Source organism: Natator depressus, chromosome 13, assembly GCF_965152275.1.
Source record: "Natator depressus isolate rNatDep1 chromosome 13, rNatDep2.hap1, whole genome shotgun sequence".
NCBI classification, from domain to species: domain Eukaryota; kingdom Metazoa; phylum Chordata; order Testudines; family Cheloniidae; genus Natator; species Natator depressus.
In genome coordinates this window covers 30,012,909-30,036,060 of record NC_134246.1, presented here as the reverse complement: position 1 = coordinate 30,036,060, position 23,152 = coordinate 30,012,909, and the positions used below count along the sequence as shown (strand labels likewise).

At 47.6% G+C, this 23,152-nt stretch overlaps 1 protein-coding gene across 4 annotated transcripts in view; it reads left to right on the top strand.

Annotated features, from left to right (window-relative positions):
- CHD6 (chromodomain helicase DNA binding protein 6) overlaps positions 1 to 23,152 on the top strand; it is a 180,028-nt gene that overhangs the window by 46,060 nt on the left and 110,816 nt on the right. For 2 of the 4 annotated variants that reach the window (XM_074970358.1, XM_074970357.1), the window contains exon 1: positions 7,414 to 7,437. The exons of 1 other annotated variant lie outside the window; for it this stretch is intronic. In XM_074970358.1, the coding sequence (XP_074826459.1) occupies positions 7,429 to 7,437 (9 nt within the window). In that variant the 5' untranslated portion in view covers positions 7,414 to 7,428. Of the gene's footprint in view, positions 1 to 7,413; positions 7,438 to 14,271; positions 14,328 to 23,152 lie in introns of those variants that run through there. One more of the 4 variants, XM_074970359.1, reaches the window with a different exon arrangement.

Sequence of the window (23,152 nt, the reverse complement as noted above, 5' to 3'; positions counted from 1 at the left end):
AGTGATTGACAGAATGGATCCCAAGGTGGATAAAAACCAGTGCTTTTTTAAAAATAACCAGGTCAGATTTTTTAATTTAAATTGAATGTTTGTTTTTTTAAATATATTTAAAATTAAATTTGAAATTGACAATGTATGTTAAGACCTAAACTTATTATCTATTAAAGTATCAATTAAATAATAAACAATATTAAGCAGTACATGTTTGCTGCCAAGTTTTAAACAAAGTCAACTTCCTGAACTGATGGAAGTCACTGGCTAAGCATCTGGAACCAGAGTTGTTTGAAGCTTTTCACAGCGGTAGACTTTTGCAGCTGCAGAGAGAATATTTTCTTCATTTCAGTTTATTCAGTTAGTTCAGTTCAATTACTGGTCTTGGCTGGCATTGCTCCCCTCATGATTAGGTATGAAGGTTGGGTTCTGGCCACATTACTGTGTCCAGCCAGCTATCAAGAAAGTTTATTTCACAGTTCCATCTCAAAGCCACACAAAAAATGCTAGCTAAAGTCAAGATGCCCCTTTTCTGAAATAGTTGAGTGTCTCAGATAGTTCATCAGGCCTTTCTAATATACCGTGGCAAGAGGTGGTATGGGACTGTATTTTTGGATCAATGGCACATTTCTGGGAATATAGACAACTCAGACCTGTGTTCCCTAGTCTCTCTGGGTGAGCTCTCACATTCCCCTTGGAACAACCCTATGAACTGAAAAAGCCTTCCTTGTTACAACAAGATACGTTGTCACAGGTGGTTTAACTTACATCTTTACTGTTGGGGCTTCTTGAACTCCCCGTCCTGCCTCTGGAGCTCAAGAACAAACCGCATCTGGTTATGGACTGTTCTCGTTATCATCTTGAGGGTGAATGAATGCACTCTGGATGAGGCTGCTGTGATAGAGTGGCTGCGTCACTTACCTAACTGCTTTCATTGTTTGGTGCTGTCAGAAGCCATATGCCAGAAGAAGTTCAATGACCAGTTCATAAATTAAACTAGTTGGGAGTTGAAAAAGCAGGAAAGCTTGTTTTCCTCTTCTAATCTATCAATAAAAACTGAGTGTGAGAAGTTGAAATCTACTAATTCTAACATCTTCAAGGACATGGTGCCCAGAAACAAACCTTTCACAAAATACAAATAATACTACTGTTGTTTAACAGGTTTTGCATTTAAAATTTATTAAACTTTTTTCTTGTGCACCCAGCTCATTTAAGGTTGTTTTATTTAATAAAAATAAAGTAAAATGCTGTTTTTGTGTATTTTTAACTGAATTTGGATTTCCATTTAAATAAAGCTTTATACAAATCACAAGTAAAAAATTGATCTGTTAAACAAGAAATACATCATTCCCCATTTTCTGCCATCATAGAAAAATGTAAAAATTAAGAATCTGGATAAATGTAAGTTAAGCTATATATTTGGTTAAATAAATGTGTATGTCTTTAGTGTATCCTCCTGGTTAGCACAAAGAAGCACCAAATTTAGCACAAATGCTATATTTAGTTACAAATCACCATGTTTTAATGGTTACCAACCAATGGAAATTCAGCCTTTCTTGAAGAAAATAAAAAGTTCAAATGTAAACATCATTTAAAATCAAGGTTTCTGCTTGCTGATTCTAAGTCATGCTTCAACTCTGATTTAAATACCTTTTGATTTTAAATCATCCCAACCTGGTGTGGCCTACTGACATGTGTAATTAATGACATGTGTAATTATTACACAGTTTTGAAATGATCAGGTTAGCAAACTGCTTAAGTGGCAGCACTGTAATTCTCCTTCTCCACTGGGTATTTAACATGGGCCGCCAAAACTGCATGATGGTGTGTTAATGCAAAGATCATGTAGCAACAGCTCTACCTGAGCAAGCACCTGGAGAGGCTCCTGTCTCCAGAGTACAGAATCCTGGGGGTTTCGGGGTGATTATGTCAGAGGGGGAGGCCCAGTTAGTTGTAGATTTATTCAGGAGGCCAGGAATACCCTACAGCACCATTAAGAGAGAGAGCCTTATTGTCATTGTGGTCACCTCTAGGGCAGGCTTCCCCTGAGTTGCCCTGTTTAGCCCTCTGACGCTGTCCTGTCTCAGCTCTCCTTTGCTCTGCAAGGAAGAAGAGGGGGATTCAGACTCTACTCACTCCTGGGCCACTCTGCTGAGGCAGCTGGCCAGGATGTCAGTTAGTCCAGCTGTGGTGATGACTCATGGTGTGAGCCCATGTCCACTAGGGGCTGGACTAAGACCCATGCCTGCCCATCCCCACACTGCTATCTCATGGTGACTTTTATCTTGGTAATTATGTCATATCTGAGTAGGAATGAAGCCCCATGCCCCCAGAAAACTCCACCTGGTACAAAACAAGCAGGCCATGTGCTTAGGAGCACAGGTGGCTGTATGTACATCATCTAGTCCTCTGCTGTGCACTGGGTCCCCCCAAAAAGAGTCCAGCTTAAGGCCTCTCTCCAGTTAGTCAAAGCCATCCATGGGCCTGGTCCTTGCTACCTGAGCGCTCACTTTTCTTCTGTCACCAGGGCCTCCAACTACAGCCATGTTCCGCTGGAGTAAGGAAGCTCCCAACCACCAGGGGAGGCTCTGGTGTGTGGGAGACAGAACTAATATGGGGGTTAGTCCTGCATCACGGCACTCAATGTGCTCAGAGCTAAATGCAAGAACTCCTTTTTGCACTTCAATTTTCCCTTGGTAAAGACTACATATGCATTCTCAGCATCTGTGTAGGCACGTACACACACACAGGAAATGATAGAACTGTAGCCTGATAATGGTCTCACCAATATTGTAAACAGGTAACGTTCCCTCTCTGGTCCTGCTCCCTAATCTCCTGTTTATGTAGCCAAGGATCATATTATCCCTTTTGACTCTGGCATCGTACTGGGAGTTCATGTTCAGTTGGCTTCCACACTGACCCCCCGAGTCCTTTTTAGAGTTGCTGCTTTCCAGGATATGGTCCCCTGTCCTATAAAATACTCCTGGGGGAATTCTGCACCACTGTGTATGTGCATAATTAATGAGCTGTGAATATTTTTAATTATTTGCACAGAAAAAAGCTGCTGGAAAGTTGCTGCAGTTCTGCCTTTTGCTCACCAGAGAGCCCTATGGTGCTAGAACAGAGCAGCAGCTCCCAGCCAGCTAGGGAAGAGAGAGAGCCTGCCTTCTTCACAGCACCTGTTGAGCCAGGTCAGGGGATATGGGGAGACAGCGTGGGGCTGCTGGGGGGGTCAGTCAGTGCCTCATAAGGGCTAGTGGGGGAGGACAGACTGGGGCAGGTGCTGAATAGGAGTGGAGGCGCAGGGCCAGAAGGGGTGTAGGGCCACATAGGGATGGCGTGGCTGAGTGGGGGCGGACAGACACATGGGGATGCGGGGAGTGAGTGTCTGAGTGGGGGTGGAGGGATACATGGGTATAGGAGCAGATGTACCTGACTGGGAGAGGCTAGGGGTCAGCCAGCGTCTGCCTGGGGGAAGCTCCCTAACAATCCCTCCCCAAACCCCAAAAATCCTGTTCCATACTTTCCCCACCCATTCCCAACAATCCTCCAAGTTGACACCCAGGCACCTTCCCAGCAATTACTTCCCTCTCCCTCAGCTCCTCCATTACCCCTGACTCTCAAGCCTTTGCACTTCTTCTGAGGGGTGTGGGAAACACGGTTCTGTATTGTAGTTTAAATTAATTATTACTCAGAGTTCTGTGTTAATATGCCTAGTAAGGAATCTATTTGTCAAAAAACATTTCCTGAATCTTTTTTTGTTGTCTGTATTGTTACAGACGTACTTGCTGACAGGTATTTTGAAATAAATGACCAAAAATAATTGAAACTGGTGTGATTATGTTGTGTTATTTTGACAAATAAAATGCAGAATTTTGCAGAATTTGAAAATACTGTGTGCAGAATTTTTATTTTTTTGGCACAGAATTCCCTCAGGAGTACATAAAGGTGGCATTCACATTGTTGAAATTATATACCATATACTCTTTTTCCTTGGCTTATTTTGAGCCTATGTCTCTCCAGCACATCTCTCCATTTATCAAGATGCTCTTCTAGACTGTCTTTCTCCTCACTGAATAGAATATCATTTGCAGACAACATGTACAAAGGTGCCTCCTTCTGTATGTTCCTTGTGAGGGTATCCAAGATGAGGATAAACAAGAGAGGGCTCAGTGCTGATCCCTGATGTACTCTCACCTTTATTCATAGTTCATCAATTTCACCACTAGAAGTTCTAACTACTACTGTTACTTCTACATATGTGCCTTGAACAAGTTCTGGTACCGTTTTCTCCCTCACGTACCATTAGATGACTTCTTTTGGAACTTGGTCAGTAAACACCATATGAATATATTTTTCTTTTTCCACTAGCTGCCTCCGTGCAAAAAGAACCTCTGTTGTTGGTCTTCCTGGCGTAAAGCCACATTGATTTGCACTAATACTTCGCTTCTGAGGGCATGGCTGCACTTACAGATGTAGAGCACTTTGAGTTAAGCCAGCCTTCGGAGAGTGCAGTAGGGAAAGCACTGCAGTCTGTCCACACTGACAGCTTCAAGTGCACTGGTGTGGCCACATTTGGGCACTTGCAGCGGCATTGGGAGCGGTGCATTATGGGGAGCTATCCCAGCATGCAAGTGGCTGCAATGTGCTTTTCAAATGGGGGGGGTGTGGAGTGTGACAGGGAGTGTGTTGTGTGTATGTGGGGGGAGAGAGAGTGGGTTTTTGGGGGGCTGAGAGCATGTCAGCGTGCTGTCTTGTAAGTTCAGACAGCAGCAGATCCTCCTCCCCCCCTCCCCCAGCATTCCACACTAATGGTTGCTTTGTCTCGGAGCAGATAAGCAGTCGGCTGTCAGAATCAGAGCTTTCAACGGGCATTTCCACATTCCTACAGCCAATTCCAAACAATGACAAGAGTGGCCACTTGACTTAAGGTGGTTATGGGACGCTTCCGGAAGCTGATCAGAGCGCTGTAAAGCAACACCTCGTTCACACTGGTGCCATGGTGCTCCAGCGAGGGGCGCAGCAAACGTTATTCCACTCACCGAGGTGGAGTACCAGCAGCCCTGTAGCCGCGGAGTCAGAGCGCTCTGTGCCTTGCCAGTGTGGATGGGTAGTGCGCTAGTGTGCCTGGGGCTTCTTTATTGCGCTGTAACTCGCAAGTGTAGCCAAGCCCTGAGTCTCTTAGACCTTGTAAGCGTCACAGTGCATGCAGTGTTTGTAGGTGGGAGGAAATGGGCCAATCTCTCATCCATTTCTCCATATCTATGTGGGAATTAGCTGCAAGAGAATTCTCCTCACGGGATGATGATTTCCAGCCATTTGTGTGTAATCCATACATGTCTTTCCATTAGTTTTGGCAGCAAGTGGAAGGCTGAGCAGCCAGATGATTTTCTTGATTCTTATAGAGATATTTCTCCCTGCAAAAGGATTTCTTATCTGAGTATGGCTTTGGCTCACAGAATGGAGTGACACTCATACAAAAACTATTTAAGGAACAAGAACCTGCATGGTGACCATGTCTGAGCTTGCTCCATCTTGAGTGAGCTCTGAGGAGGACTGTCAGGGGAAGAGGTGGGAATGAGAAGGGGAAATAGGAAAGATTAGACCTTGGAATTGAATTGAATACCCATTTGGGTAAATGTTTACTGGGGGGAGAGGAGCTTTTTTGTCTTCTCTTCTCCCTGCTACCCCCAAACACTGAGATATTTTCTTTCGGGCTCACAGCATTAGCTAACCTGCTCTTAGAGACATAATAGTTTAAACATCCCAGGGAGCTTATATGTTATGTGTACAGCAAACTTCAATGGAATTGTTTTGTAAATTTAAAAAAATGGTGTTAAAAACAGCAATAACCAGTTATGCTTAACAACTGCAAAACTGCAAGGGCATACGGTATCTCTGTACAGAAACTGCAATCCCTCCACTCATTGCTAGACTGCTGCTACCTCTGTGGTGAAACATGGCAGCTGTTTAAAAGTGCACAGAGGTGCCACCCAGCATCTTAGAATGGGCTGTGAAGAAAAATACCATATCCTGTTGCAGCTGCAAAGACAACTTAGAGAGACAGGCTGCAATTGTCCTGGTGGAATTTGGCCAGGAAACCTGGGTGAATATTTTGGCTCTTAAGATTTAGATCTACCCTGTTTGTTCAGTCTGCTCCAACTGAATGAGTTTGAGCGGGAGACACCCTGTAGTGACAGTTCTGCTGACATCCGATTGCAGGTGGGGCTTCCCTAAATGATTCCTTCACAGCACTTCCCCTTAGCTGCACAGGATCGTGATTTTGGTCCATTACCACTATTCCCAGCACCACTGGGCCGTCCTCCTCGAGTGTCCTTGTGGCTCACCAGGTAGCACTCTGAAGTCTCCTCCTGGGGCTTGGGCTCATACCTAGTGCTGACCCAGCCCAGTAGCACTGGGGAACTGCTGTGCTGTTAGGGGATTTGCCTTTGCTGATGAGAGGAGCTGAAGTTCTTTCTGTTCCCTCTGGGTGTGCTGGTGGGTCTTGATGATCATGTGGTGCTCTTTCATGCAAACTCCTTCCCTTCCTAGCATGCTTTGCAGAAATCTGAATGCAGTAAGGAAATGACAGTGAAGCAGGAGGGGACGTTGAGGGATTTCGGCAGTGGGAAGAGAGGTAGTTGCAGCTCCGATCTGAAATGAGCTGGATGAAGTAGGTGAGACCTACAGAGATGAAGGCTCTGGCACCAGCAGCACCCAGCGCTTGTGGGTGACGGAGTGGAGACAGGTGCCAGATGAGTTGGTAGGGGAGCAGTGAGACAAGGGCAGTGAAGCAAAGCCATGCCGGTATAATGTCCCTGGCCTTAAGGGCATGTAAATGCTGCAGGGGTTGCCTTCACAGTCACTGCCCTGCTGTCTGCTAGCTCCTTGCTGCACACAGCACTCTGAAAAACCCTTCTCCTTTAACATCCTTGTCTTGTCTTCTAGCAGCTACTGAAGTTAAAAAGAGACTGAACAGAGGGCTAACGGAGGATGGGTGGGACCTCTGGACTGGTTGTTGAACCATGTATGACCCAGACTGGCATAGTTCTTGCACCAAAACCAAAAAGGCCTAAAGACTATCCCATTTAGTTTCCTAGTCGTCCACTGGATTGCTGGGTACTGATATACTCAGCCCTGACTAACCTGGCGGCTGGGGGTCTTGTAGCAATGCATCTGTGTTTACTTGCAGGGAGCGTTGCTGAAGTGCCACCTTGCAAGCAGATGCCTAGAAGAAGCAGATGGCTTCAGAGTCCTGCTTCCCTTGAAGCTCCTGAGCCTGCAGCAGAACTCCTGGAGGAACCTGTTTTGTGTGTTCTCGCTTCTAGGAGTCAAGCTGGGTCAAAACTTAAGGCTGGGGTACTCCTGAAGCCCTTACAGTTTTACAAGGGGGCTCTCCTGCTTTGGAGTGAGACAGTGAGAAGTTCTGCTAATGAAATGTGGAAGGTGATGCTAGCCTTCTCCTCCGTTCTGCACCATGAGGGATGGGGGAGGGGAGGGAGGATCCACGGGGACTGCCAATGTCCCATTTGTTCTTCTGTTCAAATTCATTCCACTGGTGCGAGATCTTGTAGTGAGCATCTCATCCTTTGCTCCCCCTGCAGGCTGTTCTATGCAGACACATGCCACATGCTGTTCCCAGAGCTGGAATTGGCTGGTGCAGCTGCACACAGATGTTTTGCTGCGATAAAGTCAGTGCACTGCTAGCTGAATGTGTCAAACTGGCAGCTGCATTCATCTCGTTTCAGCCTCGTTTCAGCCTCATTCCAGCCATGGCAAAAACTCTTTGTCCGTCAGAGGGACGCAGGGAACTTAACAAAGGGTGAAAACACCATTCTTCAGCTTCAGAGAAAGGTGAAGGGGAGCAAACTCCAAAAGTACAGTTCTGGGGCAATACAGCCTGATGGGACTGTGGATGGGAAGGGCTGCAGGTTGTAGAGCTGCAGCAGAGCTAGTAATTATATCCCACTTAATGATGGGAAAGAAATAGTTCAAGCCTCCTGCTGGAGCTGCTGCACTTTACCCAGACCAAAACACCATCCCCAGCTGTCTGAGGGTCCGGCGGTGACCCATGGGGGAGACATTGAGCTGACAGCACAATGTAGTCATCAGCTGTGAGATTTTGACTTGGGCTCCAGTTCCTTGGGTCTAGGAGCACCCAGATTTGCTCCCATACTGTGTACTGTAACAAGTGGATGTGCTGGCCCTTTAAGGTAGACTGACAATCAAGCACTGCTCTGTCCCTGCAGCAAGGCATGCTGGGACTTGTAATCTAGAGGGAAGTCTAGGAATTAGGTGCTGGCAAGTAACGCTGGGAAATGGAACTGGGGATAAAACCTCTGAGCAGAGTGCCCTGGATGGAGCAGGAGCTGCTACTAGAGCTGTTCAAGTTGGAGACCACTAAAGAGGCTGGAGCTGTGGGTTTCTCCAGGCAAAGAGTCAATGGAAGAGCTGGAGAGGGGCTATGGAAGAAGGGAGGGTCAAGGACCCTGAGGAGGTGGGGGCTGTTTGGCAAGTGAATCAGACAGAGAGAAGCCCAAAGGAAAAGCTGCTGGGTTTAGCTTTAGGGAAAGTGGAGTGGGACAGGACTGGATGCCCACTTCATGGTGTGGAGCCCCAGGGTGGAGCCCTCTGATAAGGGTGGGCAGGAGCTCCCTCCTGGCTTGGAGGGACCCTGCAGGAGGAGAAGCATTGGTGAAGTGACACAGACTCTGGAAGGGGAGTATGTCTGACTTTAGGAAAAGCTCAGTTTTCCAAAGATGAGAGGGGAATCATGCCACATCCACCTCACTGTACCCTGGCCTCACGCTGCCATGTGTTGGGAATAGTCATTCCTGTGCTGTGACTGGAAGAAACTGGGTGCCCTGTTGCTGCTGGGTGTCTGGGCAAAGCAAAACACAGCACCACCTGCATTGTGCGTCCAGTGCTGGAAGGAGACCAGGGGATGCTATTCAATCCAGTGTGTGTTATAGCTAAAATAGTACTATCAGCCCTGGGCCTCTGGGTTTCACTGTCCACTGTGAGAGCTAATGGCTTGGAGAGCTCGTGATTGGTTACGTGCTGCTTTGTGGCATGGGGTGGATTGACACCAGTGCATTTCCTACCACGCACTCCGTGGCTGTGGACCAAAGTTTTCACTTAAAAACAAACCAGAACCCAGACAGATTTCTAGCACTTCTGCTTACAAGGCTACACTCAAGATGGGATGTTCTTCTAAAAGCTCTGATCTAGGAATTATTTTGGAGGAGGTCTCTGACCTGTGTTAGATGGGAGTTCACACTCTGTGATCACAGTGGTCTTTTCTGGCCTTGGAATCCATGAATCTTCAAAAGCTTATCTGAGTGTGAACAGGTGCAGTGCTGTCTACAGGGAGCCTGAAAAAAACAGTTCATCAAATGGCAGTTAACTCTGGAACATAATGATGGGAAATTGAATGTCAGCTTTGTTGCTGATTGTGTTAGCAGACACATCCAGCTGCAGTGATGTGCTCATCTTGCAGCCCAAGATCCCTCCCACTGGGGACTCACACGTTCATGGGGAAGGGAGGCTTGCTTGTAAGGCAGGGAGCACAGGTTAGTGAGTGAGCTTCCTGTCCAAAAGTGCAGTTAAAATCCTCTTCCCCAGATGTCGCATAGGATGCCTAGATCAGGTGTGGGCTCTGCTGGCATAGGGTTTGGCTCATGTTTGGGGTACATGCTGCCAGCTGGAGCCCTGTGCTTGCTGCCCTCCACAGCAATGGCTCGCTTTCCTGGGCTGTTTGAATAGTATGAATAGGGAATACCAGAGCATCCAGAGCATGGTTTAGCCCCCGAGAGGGAACATGGACCCTGTTCACGCTGAGGTCTTAGTCATGCATAGAAGTTCAGACTAGTGGAAGGGTTCGGTTGCTTGGCAGCCACATGCTGCGTGGGGGCATTAGTGTTAATGCCGAAGTATGTAAGGGTTGGACTAGGCCAGTGCCCTGCAGCCAGCAGCGAAACGACTTGCAGGGCCCGTTGGCTTCCCATGGCCTTTGTAGAGAGGGAGGGGGAGGAGGATTGCCTCCCCACAGAGTATATGTGGGACATGTCTGCACTCTCCATTGTGGGAGAAGACACCTGGGTGAGAAGAGGCTCAGGCTGCTCAGTGTCCCCAGCCTCAAGCACAGGGGCCTCTGCACATGGGAGAGGGTGCAGGGGAAACCTGTGGTGCTTGGATGCTCTTCATATCTGGAAAGCTGAGCCCCATTCTCCATCCCATTGAGAATTGGGGGCAGGAAGCAGGAAAACATGGGATGAGGAGATTGCCAGAATAACCAGGGGATGGGGAGAGACTGGGGAATGAAGATGGGGTAGGAAACACCAATACAAGGGGAGGAGGAGAGAGCCAGGTGGGACAAGGACTGGCCTTAAAATAGGGGCCAAGACCACCTTCTCGACCACACCCCAGGGAGAGTTAAGCCCTGCCACTCCCTTAAATGGCTTTATGGCACCTCCTCTGTGAGGGAGGGGGAGCCGTACCCTGGCTGCTCCCTCTCTCCAAAGCCAGGCTGGCTTAGTGGTGGTGGTCTGAGGTGAGATTAACCCTGCTAGCTGTGCAGCAGGATTCTGGGCTAGTGGTGGTGCACTGGAGTCTGGCTTCACCCACTGGATCTGGGAGACTGAATTCCCAGCTCTAGCAGGGCGCATTGGGAAGGTGGCATTTCCCAATGAGATCTCACAGGCAGATGTATGGAAATAGACCAGCTCAGGCCTGTCCTACTGACACCCTGAACCCATCTCTTCACCAGCTGTGCCCAGGGCAGAGCTATTGCTCCAGCTGTTTTTTCTCATTAGGGTGCCAGGAAATGAGAAATAATGAGCCCCTTATCTCACATGGCTGGGGCAGGTAGCAGCAGAGAGCTCCTAGCATAGTGTGCCATGTTAAGCTGCTGCTTGTCTCTGTGCTAGCCAGTCCGTAATGCCTGCGCCTGCACTGCTTGTCAGGTGGGAAGTTCTTGATCCTGGGGCTTTGTCGGGGACAGGTACTTAGCTGAGGAACGCAGAACCAGTTTGAGGTGAGAAACCTGAGACCACGAAGTAGCCCTTAGTGACTCCTGTGAATCTAGCAGCAAAACACCTCTGCCCAAAGCCTGTGCCAAGCCCTATACATGAGTCTGGGAAAGGGCTCTTCAGAAGGTGCCGCTCCTGGGAGTGGTGACATTGTACACGTGGACAATGGCTGGTGGATTCACATAGCACCTACTAGTCCTGCTCTTTCCCAGCCTTTTCCCCTGTGTGCTAGGCTTCAGGGAGCTCCCGTTAAGCTGAGCTCTGTGGTGCATAGGGCTGTAACCCTGTGCTCGGTGGGTTCCACAAATCCTTCCTCCTCTTGCAAAGTGGAACTGTGCTGGCCTCACCACATCCAGGAGGCTGGAGGGACCAGGACGTGTCCTGGAGCATGTTGCAGGAGGAGGAGTTTGGACCTGGGTAGCTGACACTGTCGAGCAGTGTTGCTGCCCAGCCCTCTACATTGGTTACAGTTGTTCACTCAGAGCTTTGAGACAGTTTCTGAGCCCTCTCTCTTTTGCACCTGCCCCCTGTTTTGGTGTGTTCCAGCACGTGAACTGGACACTTCTCCATGTGGATCTGCTCTGCACCATGAGGAGCAGAGGAGGGGCCTTGCTACATCCCTGCATTGGTGATGCAAATGCTGGGGTGGAGAGTCCCTACTCTGCTGGCAGCCAAGTGCCAGGCTGAGGGGGACTGCTGGCCAGTGCTGCAGGAGGTACAAACATTGGCTTTCTGTTAGGCTGCTAGACTTTGATTTTTTCCCCCCTTATTGGCAGCTGCATGAACCATTTCCTTCTCCTTAGTATCAAGTTCCCTCAACCACTCCTCCGCCTAAGGCATTGACCCTGGGGGTGTATTGATCTCTGCAAGGAATGGGGATAGGGCTGACTAGGCAGTGCCCAATAGGGAAATAACTGATTGCTTTGGGGTGGGGGGCTTTGGGAACCTTGTGCAGCCTGTAGCCAATAATCCCTTGTCTGCAGTCTTATGGATGTGGGCCTTCCAAGGCAGCAAAATGTGTCCACTGGGGGAGGGCCCTGTCCGTACGTGTCCTTGTATCTATGTGTCTGCCGCTTGTCTTTAAACTTTGTCTCTTGTTTTGCAGATGAATCTCTGAGACCAAAAATATTTTAGAAAGTTCCATCTGTTTCAATCTGTTAATAAGTTTTGTCAGTTTGTTTATGTTCGTTCTATGCTGTGGGAGTGTCGGGGTAGGAAGGACAGGCAGATGCAGGGGTGACCAGGGACTACCTGGGCTTTTCCTGGGGGTGAATGCCCCTGGCAGGGGAGTGGCTGGTGGGATGATGGAGCCAGCATTCTGAGCTCTCACAGAAGGGGGAGCAGGAGTAACAGCTACATCAGCGCTTGCCGTCTGTGCTGGTGCTACACTATGGGGGAGGGTATGGAGCTTAGCGGTGCTCAGAGCGAGTGCAATCACTTAAAGGCGTGGTGCAAACATTTGTGCACAGCTGTGGGCGCTTTGTGGATGGGAGATGTGTTACTGGAGTGTTAGGAGGTTGCTTTGGGGCTGGCAAGGCCAAAATGCTCTAGAGTAGAGAAGGAGAGAGCTGGTAGCAACCCTTATATTCAGGTTGTCTAACATTTTTTATTTTAAAGGATTATTGCAACCTTTTCTTTGAGAAATGTTTGTCTCACTATTGTTTACAGCTGACATTTGATGTTCAGCAGGGGAAAGGACCTCAGGCCACAGAAGTGTCTGTTCTTTGGGCTTATCTACGTGGGGAAATTTGCCGGGATAATTAATTATACCACTCCAGTTATGCTGGTATAACTCTTATTCCAGAACAAGAAGAGCAATATAATTATACCAGTAATTATGCTGGTAATTTTCCCCATGTACAACAGACCCAAATCCCATGAAATTCTGTTAATCTTTTGCTGAGATGTAAACTGTTACAAACAGCTGTTTCCGTTCTGTGGTGCTGTTCTTCTGGGGAGAGTCGCCAGAATCACTGAACACAGGAACCTTCTATGGCTGACCCCATGCTGCCACCACATCATCATCAGCAGCAGACACATCACTGGAAATGTCTGAGAGCTGTCTGAGCAGCACGGTGGAAGAGACCTGGGATGGGCTTACTCCCCTGGACCTGTCAGTAGCCCCAGTGGCCCATCCCCCTCCTCTGGGGTCATCACATCAGACTGGGCCTCACTCCCCACAATTCCCCCCTCTAGCATAATAGATTTCCCTTGCCACCAGCTAGCATGGGTCACAGTCTGTGCTGCAATGCTGAAGGTTCGGGGTTTGAATATTTTTTTCCAAAATAAATGCTTCACTTCTCCTAACTCAGCATCTGGCATCCAGCACCCATGATTGTGGCAGCCCATTGCTGATGGGTTGCCCTTCAGTGACAAAATTGTGTGTGTGTTTGTGCGCGTGTGTGCACATGAGGGGAGGAACAGGCAAGCACTGTTTAATAAGGAAACAATTTCAAGCCCAGGTTTCCAAAGGGTGGTTACAAACACACACACCAGAATGAAGGAGATGAAGGGCTGTCGAAAAAATGAGGGGGAAGAGCTTTCTTCTTGGTTTATAACTAGTGCTTGCCCTCTCTGATTCTTTCCCTTTTGCTTTTCGCATTTGGCAGGATTTTTAATTGTTCTTCCTGTCCAATGAAGTTGGTGTGGATGACACCTGCCTCTGGTTCACGCTGTGGGTAGTGCACTGAGCTCTGTGGTAACTGAGAAGGTGTCTGTGTTAACTTGCCTTCTCTCTGCTGGCTTTGAGCATCTGAGCAGAAGACCTGCTTGACACACAGCACTGCCCTGTTTTCACTGGAGGTGTGATTTTAAGCTGATTTAGTTAAACTGTTGCCAGTCTGTATGTGGACATTCATGTCTGCTTAGCTTGTTTCGGTAAATTTACAGGCACAAACTGAAATGCTGTAACCAGCATCAAACCCATAGCATTGTTTGCACCATTTAACTCAAATAGGTTTGACTGTACAATGTGTGTGTGTGCGGGCAAGGCCTAAAGCTCTGTGTTTTGTCAAGGTCTGGCAAACTGTGACGATTATGTCTGAGACAAGTTGGTGGATTCCTGTTTATCAGGAGATGTAGACTGTAGATACTGTTCCTCATCCCTGCTAACAATATTCCAGCATGGCTGATGTTTGTCCTGCCCGTTTCACTGGGGTTCACGCAGTCAGTCGGGGGCATTACGCTGAAAGGCTTCCAGCACTGATGCTACACTGATCTTTACTATGAGTGTTTGTGTTGTGTTTTGCAGAAGTAACATTCATCCTCAAGTTGATGATAATGAAAATACAGAAGAAAGAAAAGCAGGTTTGTGATCCCCTCTCCTTCACCTAAATCAGTCTGTCAGGCTTCAGTGCCTTGTCATGTGTGAGAGTGGTGGCTGCAGCAAGCTGACCTACAGCCTGTGTTTGTTGTGTGGCCAAGGGGTGTACGTGCATTTCCAGCTTTCAGCCCGTCTTGTCAGGGCCACAGAACTGTGCTTTGCAATGTAACTGGGGCTTGGGACACACAAATCTCTGCTTGGGGCAAGGGCAGAGAGTGGGATTTATTTTTCATTTAATAAACAAGACACACTTAATTGTTTGTGTGAGCCTGGGTAGTGAAGCTTCTACCATTCCAGCTTGTCTGGCTCCACAACCACTGTGATTTAGAAAAAATGGTCAAGTTGTTACAATAAGTGCTGCTAAATAACCATCCCAGCTAAAGCTGGAAGCAGAGAGGGGTTGGGGCAGGGGGAGGGGAGGCCTGCAGTGCCAGCTCAGGAACCCTGCCCGGTTCAGAAATAATCCTGGCCCACCAAGCCTCTGACCCTTGACTCTGACATGCTGCATCTGGTACTACGATACAAATTGAATAAATAAATCTGCTACTGGAGGAGATTTATGAGCCACTGGTCATTGTCTCTGCTATTTGCACAGGGAGAAGCTGCCCCTGGGCTCTGTGATAAAGGGACAGAACCTGTTCAATATATGGAGACTCTGCCTCCAGGGTGAAAGGTGTTTGTAGGGTATAAAACAAGCCAGTCTGCCCTTCACGGATTTGTGTCCATGCTGCTTTTAATGGGAAACCATTAAAGCGAGCATCTAACAATGGGATAAATCTCTTAAAGGGAGTGGGAGCCTCTTTCAGCCTACTCTGAAGCAAACCCCCAGGGCAGCAGCTAACCCCTTTTAGGGGTCTGGCCTTATCAACAAAGAAATGAATAATAACAAACTTCAGTTCAAGCCACCTCCTCTGGCTTTACTGCTCCTAATGCTCTTCTCTCAGGACTGCTCAGCCCACACACTAGATCCTCTCTCTCTCCAGGTAGCCACTGCCAGCCCCCTTGTACCATGCATCCTTCTGTAACAATCACATCCATCCTGGATTATTTGATTCTTACAAGTGGAGTATTTTAGTTAGTACAGGAATGATTTTGTCCCAGTGGTTTTGATCATGGTATGTCGTTGATTCTTATATCAATGATTTTTATAAATGGAGTGCACTGTATCTGGCTTGGATAGTGAACCACCCACCCCATGGAGTCAGCAAAGCCCACTCAGCCCTTTCCCAGCAGAGTGCATGCTACCAGCAAGATTTAATATGTACCAAGGGAAGGGAGCCTGGTAAAAATTCTTCCTCATTAGCAGCATCTTCCCAGCTGTGGTTATTGCGCAGATTGCTGGCGGGTGTTCCCTTGAAAGTGGCATCAGATGGGATTCCTGTCATGATGAGTCCTGAACCACCAGAGCAAAGGCAAAGAGACATTGGGCCAGGTTCTGACCTTACTTATCCTGGTGTAATTCCACAGCAACTTACTTCAGAATCTTCTCATTTGAGAGCTGCCCATTGCCACTCTTGGACCTGTGCTCTCTCTGCTTTGGAGTGGGCTCTCTGCTGTTGTACAAGAGAAATGAGACATTTCTAGTGTCTGTCCTGGAAAATCACAGCAGTAGGGTGCCCTTCCCACAGCCCTACATGCTTTCCTGCTTCCAGACACTGCTCCCGAACATGCATGGAGGTAGAATGGAGAGCAGCTGGCAACTTCACTTCTGTGTGAGGTAGGGGTGTAGTGCAGACCAGGACAAACGAAAGTGTTGCAGGAGCTGGTGCTGCAAGAGGGAGTGGGGGAGCCAGTGGGGCTTCCTCCAGAGTGACGTGAATCTCATGCAGCTTCCATTCCTGTGGGTGAGGCTGGTATCACACCCTAGTGTTGGAAAGCACCTCTTTCCCCCCCAGTGCATCTGTGCCTTAGCTAGGAAAGAGCAGTCAAGAGAATGAGGATGGATGGTGTAGTGTGTGGTCAGCAGCCCCTGCTATGTCCCTGTGTGTGACGCTGGGTAGCACGGAGTTTGAGGCCAGAAGAGAGCAGCAGATCATCTAGTCCAGTTGTTCTCAAACTGTGGGTCAGGACCCCAAATTGGGTCGGGACCCTGTTTTAATGGGGTCACCAGGGCTGCCGTTAGTCTTGCTGGGGTCCGGGGCCAAAGTTGAAGCTCAAGGCAGAATGTCGAGGCTCAGGTGTGTTGCAGGCTCTGAGGTGAGGGGATGCTGCTCTCTCTCTTTGGAGATGGATTCGCTAACTGCTTGCTTCGTTTGGAAATCCCATCCCAAATTACCTTGCTGGCCAGTGCATTTGAAAAGCCTGGTGTGCTGTTAACACTATCAGTTGTTGACTGCAAGGCCTGACATAGCATTCTAAGGTCTTTCTCAGTCATCTGGATCTCTTGGTATAGGATTCTTTTCTCCTTGGGGAGTCAGGTTTTGCCATCTTGCTGCGTTTGCCTGCTGTGGTTGGGGCTAGGAATGCCAGGCCTTGCACACAGACCTGTCCTCACTATTTATATTACTAAGTGGTCTGATATCCGTGGATCGTTTGTGCTGCTAAGGGCTGTTTGCATCTCCTTCCTTCCCTGTTAATGCATGAGAAATGAGGATTTGTCAGCTGCTGTGAGCAACCTTTGAAATCGGTCACCTTTCCATGTGATTTGCGGGGCTCCCAACCTGGAGGCCCATGTCCTGGTGGGGTGAGGGTTTAGAATCTGATTTATGCATGTTACTACTCTGGGGGTGGGGAACAGATTTATTTGCTGGGTTTAAGGCTCCAGGAGCTAGTTTGCCCTCCCTCTCCTCATAGTTTCTTCATGGGAAGGGCACATGGAAGTCTGTGCTCTGCTCTCCCTTGGGCATCAAGTGGCTCCCTTTACCGCTGGCTTTCTTTTTGCCAAGCCCTGACTTATTGAATAACGTGAGAACTGTAGAGATAAAACAAATTGAGTTATTCCACAGAGCCTGCAAATTTCCTTATCATATAGATATGGAAATAACTAGACTCGTCACCTATATTAGGAGCCTGCGCTCAAGCGCATCCGAATTTTCAGAGCTCTAAGTAACTACTTGTCCCATCATAAGGAGAAGCGATGGGAAGGGGAGAGGTTTCTTAGCTTCTGCTTTACTCTGGGGGTTTCACTCCATGTCTCAGAAATGGAGATGCCAAAGCTGTGTATTGCCCCCTGGGTGGTGCCATCTGATGGATCTGGTGGGTGCTCTACAGTGGGTAACTTGTCCAGGACAAGCAGATATAAGGATACTGTGATGTATGCCTTTATGCAGTGAGAACGATGAAGGGGACACAACAGGTATCTCAGGGTTGTTCTTCAAGTGATGGTCCCGATGTGTATTCCACACGTGCCTATGCATATGTGCATGATGTGCCTAGGTCTGGAGATTTTTAGCAAGCAGTGGTCACTGGTCTGCACCTGCTCAATGGAAGGGAGCACAAAAGTCTCTTTTTAAGGGCCCCAAAAAGGTGATGGGTGGAATAATTCATCTTCTCATTATTTTTTTTATTATTATTATTTTATTATTTCCAAATTTTGTAATTTCCTAATTTTTGGTCCATTGATTTTCAGTCCTCCTGCTACTCTTGTTTACCAGTCATAATCTTAACACAGTCCTTGAATGGTGTCAGTAGCCCCTTTCTGTTTAAATTAATTCAGTCTGTCTGTCGCCTCACATCTTAAACAGTTTTATGTAACAGATTATTGTGACAATTCATGACAATATTTTTTACAGTTGAGCTCACAGGGTAAATTTTTAGGCCCAGTTATTACGATAGATCTGTTTTCCCTGTAAGCTGCGCACTTGGGCAGCCTTGCAGGAGAGATTCAAGTGCCGCCCAGCTGATTAGGAGAGCAGGCACAGCCTGCAGCATGTGTTCAGGTGCCCCTTCTCCCACTCCTCCCACGTTGCTCCCTCCTGCAGTTGCTCCTGGGAGCTGGGACCCTCCTGCTGGCTGTGCAGAGCGGGAGAGGGGGAAAGGAGGAGGGTGCTGATGTCAGGGTGTTCCCATCCCCTGGCCCCTGTACCCCATCTCTGCAGAGCAGGGCAGAGGGGACAGCCTGGCTCAGGAGGACTGTCTGAATGGTGAGTGGCTGAGGGCCTTTCTTAAAGAGACAGTGCACTGTTTCTGAGATTTCCCCAGCAGCCAGCTCACACAGTCTCTCTCTCTCTCTATCTCCCCCTCCCCCTGTCCATGTACCCCATCTCTGCAGAGCTGGGGAGGGGAGACAACAGAGCTCAGGACAGAGCGGGTGAACTTTCTGTGAGTGTCTTAAAGAGACAGCGCACAGCTTTCCCCAGCAGCCAATCCTGGCTGGAGTAATTATTCCTATGGTAACTTTTAAAAAATATATATTATAGCTAGGTTTTTTGTTTCTACTGGTGGCTCACATAGGCACATACCTCGGTGCACATAACAAAATTTATTCCGCACGTGGATGGAAAAAATTAGAGGGAACATTGCAACAGACCCCAGGGACATGGGCTAGACCCTGTTGTTGAAGTTTCCCTCTGCTGAGTGTTGGCTGATCGTAACAAATCCCATAACCCAGCCTCATGGTCCATCCCAGCCTTGATCCCTTGCCTGTTCCTGTTAGAGTTGTTAACTAACACATGATACCATAGGTAACCCCTAAACATTGCTAGAGTCTCTGCATTCAAAGAGGCCCTACATATATCTGTGGTGCTTAGCTGGATACCAAGGTGATGGGCACCTTTGAAATACCATTGGCAGATGGGTGAGGTCTCCATTCACAGATTCTCTAGATTTGAGGGCACTGGGTCTGCCCCAGAACGTGGGCTGCAGCTTTTCTCCCCTCAGTTTGCTCACTGCTCTCTTCAGGCCCCCGTCTCTGTCCTGCCAAACACATTGTAGTGATAAAGACACAAGCACTTCATGTTCCCCTGTGCGTAGAGCTGGGTAAAGGATGCACAGTTCTGTCCTCCTAGCAGCTCCTGTGTGGTGAGACAAGCCCTTCTGTCTGTGAGAGCTGCCTTGTCCAGACTCCCTGCGATGAGGCCTTGATCTTGGCTGGAACCTCTAGGGATCACTCATAAGAACCTAAGAACAGCCATACTGGGTCAGACTAATGGTCCATCTAACCTAGTGTCCTGTCTTCCAACAGTGGCCAGTGCCGGATGCTTCAGAGAGAATGAACAGAACAGGCAATCATCGAGTGATCCATCCCCCGTCGTCCACTCCCAGCTTCTGGCAGTCAGAGGCTAGGGACACCCAGAGCATGGAGTTACATCCCTGACCATCTTGGCCAATAGCCATTGATGGACCTATCCTCCATGAACTCATCTCATTCTTTTTTCAGGTCCCCAGGGTACCCTTTGCTAATGACTGGTGGTGCCTGCCTGTCTCCAGACTCCCAATCACTGGAGTTCTCCATCTCCTCATGCTCAGTTTGCAGGATATACTGGTCCATTTTTGTAGCAGCAGGTTCCATCTGCCATTCCCTTCTGGTGTCACTTCCATGCTGCTGTCTGAACACAGGGCTTCCTTGAGTATCGTATTGCACTCAGCCTGAGGTTAAGGAAGAAGCCTTTGTGTGAGCACTCACTGCTGAAGGAGTCCAGAGGCACAGGTCTCAGTGGTGCAGTGCTGGGGCTGGGACCTGCAGGCCTCACAATGCAAGGAGCTGAGAGGAGTGGGACAAGCTGGGATTCAGAGGTAGCTGTTTGTACATTAGTAAAGACAGTTTTATTTCTGGAGCTAAAACCTAAGGAGACAATTTCATCCCTGGTGTAACTCTATTGGAGCAATTGCTTCATAGCTTCTTATATTGTGAAGGAGCTCAGAGACCTGTACCATGACAGAGAATATACAGGGGACTCCTCTCTGGTAACGGCAGTGTATCCATCTCTGGGTGGGAATGGTATTTGTTTCACATGGCTCAGCAATGTAAGGCTTCAGGGGCCTGGGACAGGAAGTGAAGACGAGAGTCCAATTGTAACTGAAGGGGGAAGGAAGGGAACTGCGATGCTGTTAGTCAGGTGTGACTCCTTCCAGCACGGAGCTCCTTTGGGAGATGGATGCGTTATGATTACAGCTGGTCAGAAAACATTTGTCAAAATGGGTTTCTGTCAGCAAATGCTGTTTTTAACTAAGCTGAATTTTTTTGTTTTAGAAAAATTTTGAAATGTAATTTCAAACTGAAATTTTCATTTTGAAATTTATTTTATATTGTATTTTAGTTTTACATTACTGTTGTTTTTACATTATTCCATGACATGCCAGTAGTAATAGCATATAATATGATGTCATTGTGACAACTTGACATGGTATGACATCATATTATCTACTGCTCCTGGGATGGAATAATACAAAGATAATAGTAATTTTAAAAATGCCAGAAAAATACATTTTGAAATGATTGAGGAGGGAAATTTGTTTTTCAGGAAAATTTGAAAATACTTGTTTTCACAGTGATTTGGAACAAAATTTTTTTTGAAATGTCGTTATTTTCCCTGAAATGGAAATTCTGCATTTCAACCAGCTGTAATTATAATAGTCGATAATTACATGATCACAGGCTATTTTTTCACAGGAACCCTGCCTCATTCAGTGCACAGGATTGACAATACTCACTGAATGAGCAGCTGTTCAATATTTTGGTTTCTTCTCATTCTTCAGTGGGCAGCCCTAGGCCTCATGTACTGCACTCTATTCAAACCTTGCTCTGAAGGCAGAATTATGTATTTCCACATGGGCTTTTTTTGTGGCACTCTTCACTGTAGCACCTGTTTCAGAATGACCCTGTGAGGTTTGGAGGTATTATCCCTCTTTTACAGTTGGGAAACTGAGGCACAGCGAGATTAAGTCCAAAGTTTCCATTGATTTTGGGTGCCTAATTTGACATGCCTTCATAACAGTCTGTAGCAGTTTATACATTCAGAGCACAGCTCCCACTGACTTCTGTTGCAGCTGTGAGTGCTCAGTGCTAGACCTGCTGGGAGGACAATTACGTTACATGGGAACTTCCAAGGTTTTAACATTTGTTTTTGTTCTTCAGTGGAACGAAAACAAAACCTTTTGAACATTTTTGCAGGAAATGTCTTCAGGCTTGCCAGGATCATGGGAAAGCCATGTTCAAGTCCCTGTGCTGTCTGATTCAGAGCAGTAGGACATCTCAGGCCACTCCAAATCAGACAGAGCTGAGATTTTAATGTGGGTTTCCCACATCCCAGACCAATACAATCCTCACCCAGCTATAGAGTTTGTCTTTCGTGCCTCACCACAGGCCCAGGAGTCTTCCCAATGAATATTTTTTTGGAAACTGATATGTCTCTGCCAAACGATTCAACTCTGACCAAATAGCATATTTCACTGAGATGACTGTTCTGACTACCTTTACTCAGCACTTCTGCAAATGAGAACGTATAGCTCCAAGTCAGGCACCCAGAAAATGAAAATCACACAATTAGTGACCCCCTGTATAGAGTTGGGGTTAAGTGAATTGACTAACATCCCACAGGAACTCTGTGGCAGAGGCAGGAATAGAATCCAGTTCTCCAGGGCAGCATTTAACTCTCTTAACTATGAGACCATCCTTTCCCTTCCTGCAATCACCTGCCCATGCCGTACAGACCTTCTAACTTCTGCAACAATTGAGGCAGGGGTTCCACAGATAATAGCCTTCTTCTCTACCCAGCCCTGATTAATCCCCAGACAAGGTCCAGCTTGTGCATTGAATGAGATCGGGGTACTGTGGAAAAAAATAGTATGTGATCATGTAATGGAAGACAGTATCACAATACATATGCACAAAGGGGTCTGAATGGAAGTTGCACAGGCAACCTTAATACTGGCATTTCCTGACATTTGTGTGATTGACTTTGCAATCTTAATAATGTTCTTTTAATGTAGTTTTCTGTATGTAATTTCCTGGGTTTTTAGAAAAGCAAACTGAAAAACAGAAATTCCCTCACATGGTATATTGGCACCCCACGGGTCATCAGCAGGGTTGGGACCTTTAGATCCATCACACAGATCTCTGTCACTCAAGCTAAGGGAGTAACAGACAGCAATAGCAGGCTGCTGTGCTCTATGTGGGCCAGCACTGGAGGGGGCTAAAACACACACTTTGCCAGAGGGTATCACAGACATTTGCTGACAGTGGAATATTGAGTTTCAGAGTCTTCGGTTCCATTCCAGCCTTTGGATGGGAGTGTTCTCTAGGGGTTGCAGACTTTTCTGCCCTGTCCCTGTCTTGTCTCCTCCACACACCTGAGTTCTCATCCCTTTCTCCTTGCCTACAAAGTTCCAGACTCCCTTGGTCTTCTTATCCCCGTCCCAGTCTTCTTGCCTGGCAAGTCCTAATCTTACCCATCTAGCCTCCCAGTCTCCCCCACTCTCTTTGTTTTCCCTTTGAAAGTTTTATTGCGGAAATAAATGTTAGCCAGTGTTGGAGTTGCACCAAGTTTGTGTGTGATTAGGGGTGCCAGGTTGTGGTGCTGCCTAGCTGTGACTTGCACAAGTTGTGTTATTCCACTGGCAATAAAGACTATGCCTCTGAGGCAAGTGGGTTATAATGGCCTGTTGCCACCTGGGACCATGGGCTGGAGCTTGTCTGCACCAAGCTCTCCAGTGGGTTGATGCAGGTTTTCACCTTCTCTCAATCGCTATTCAGCTGCCCGACCGTTATGTTAGCATGGCAGAGGGTGATGCTGCCAAGCAGGCGCTCTGGGCCATCAAGGATACAGGCAAGGCCTTCCCTCTTTTTGGGAGCATGGGGCTGAGTGGAGGCTGGCTTGTGCTTTAACAGTATTTACAAGGGGGTAGGAGTTTAAATGCAGCTTTTGGTGTT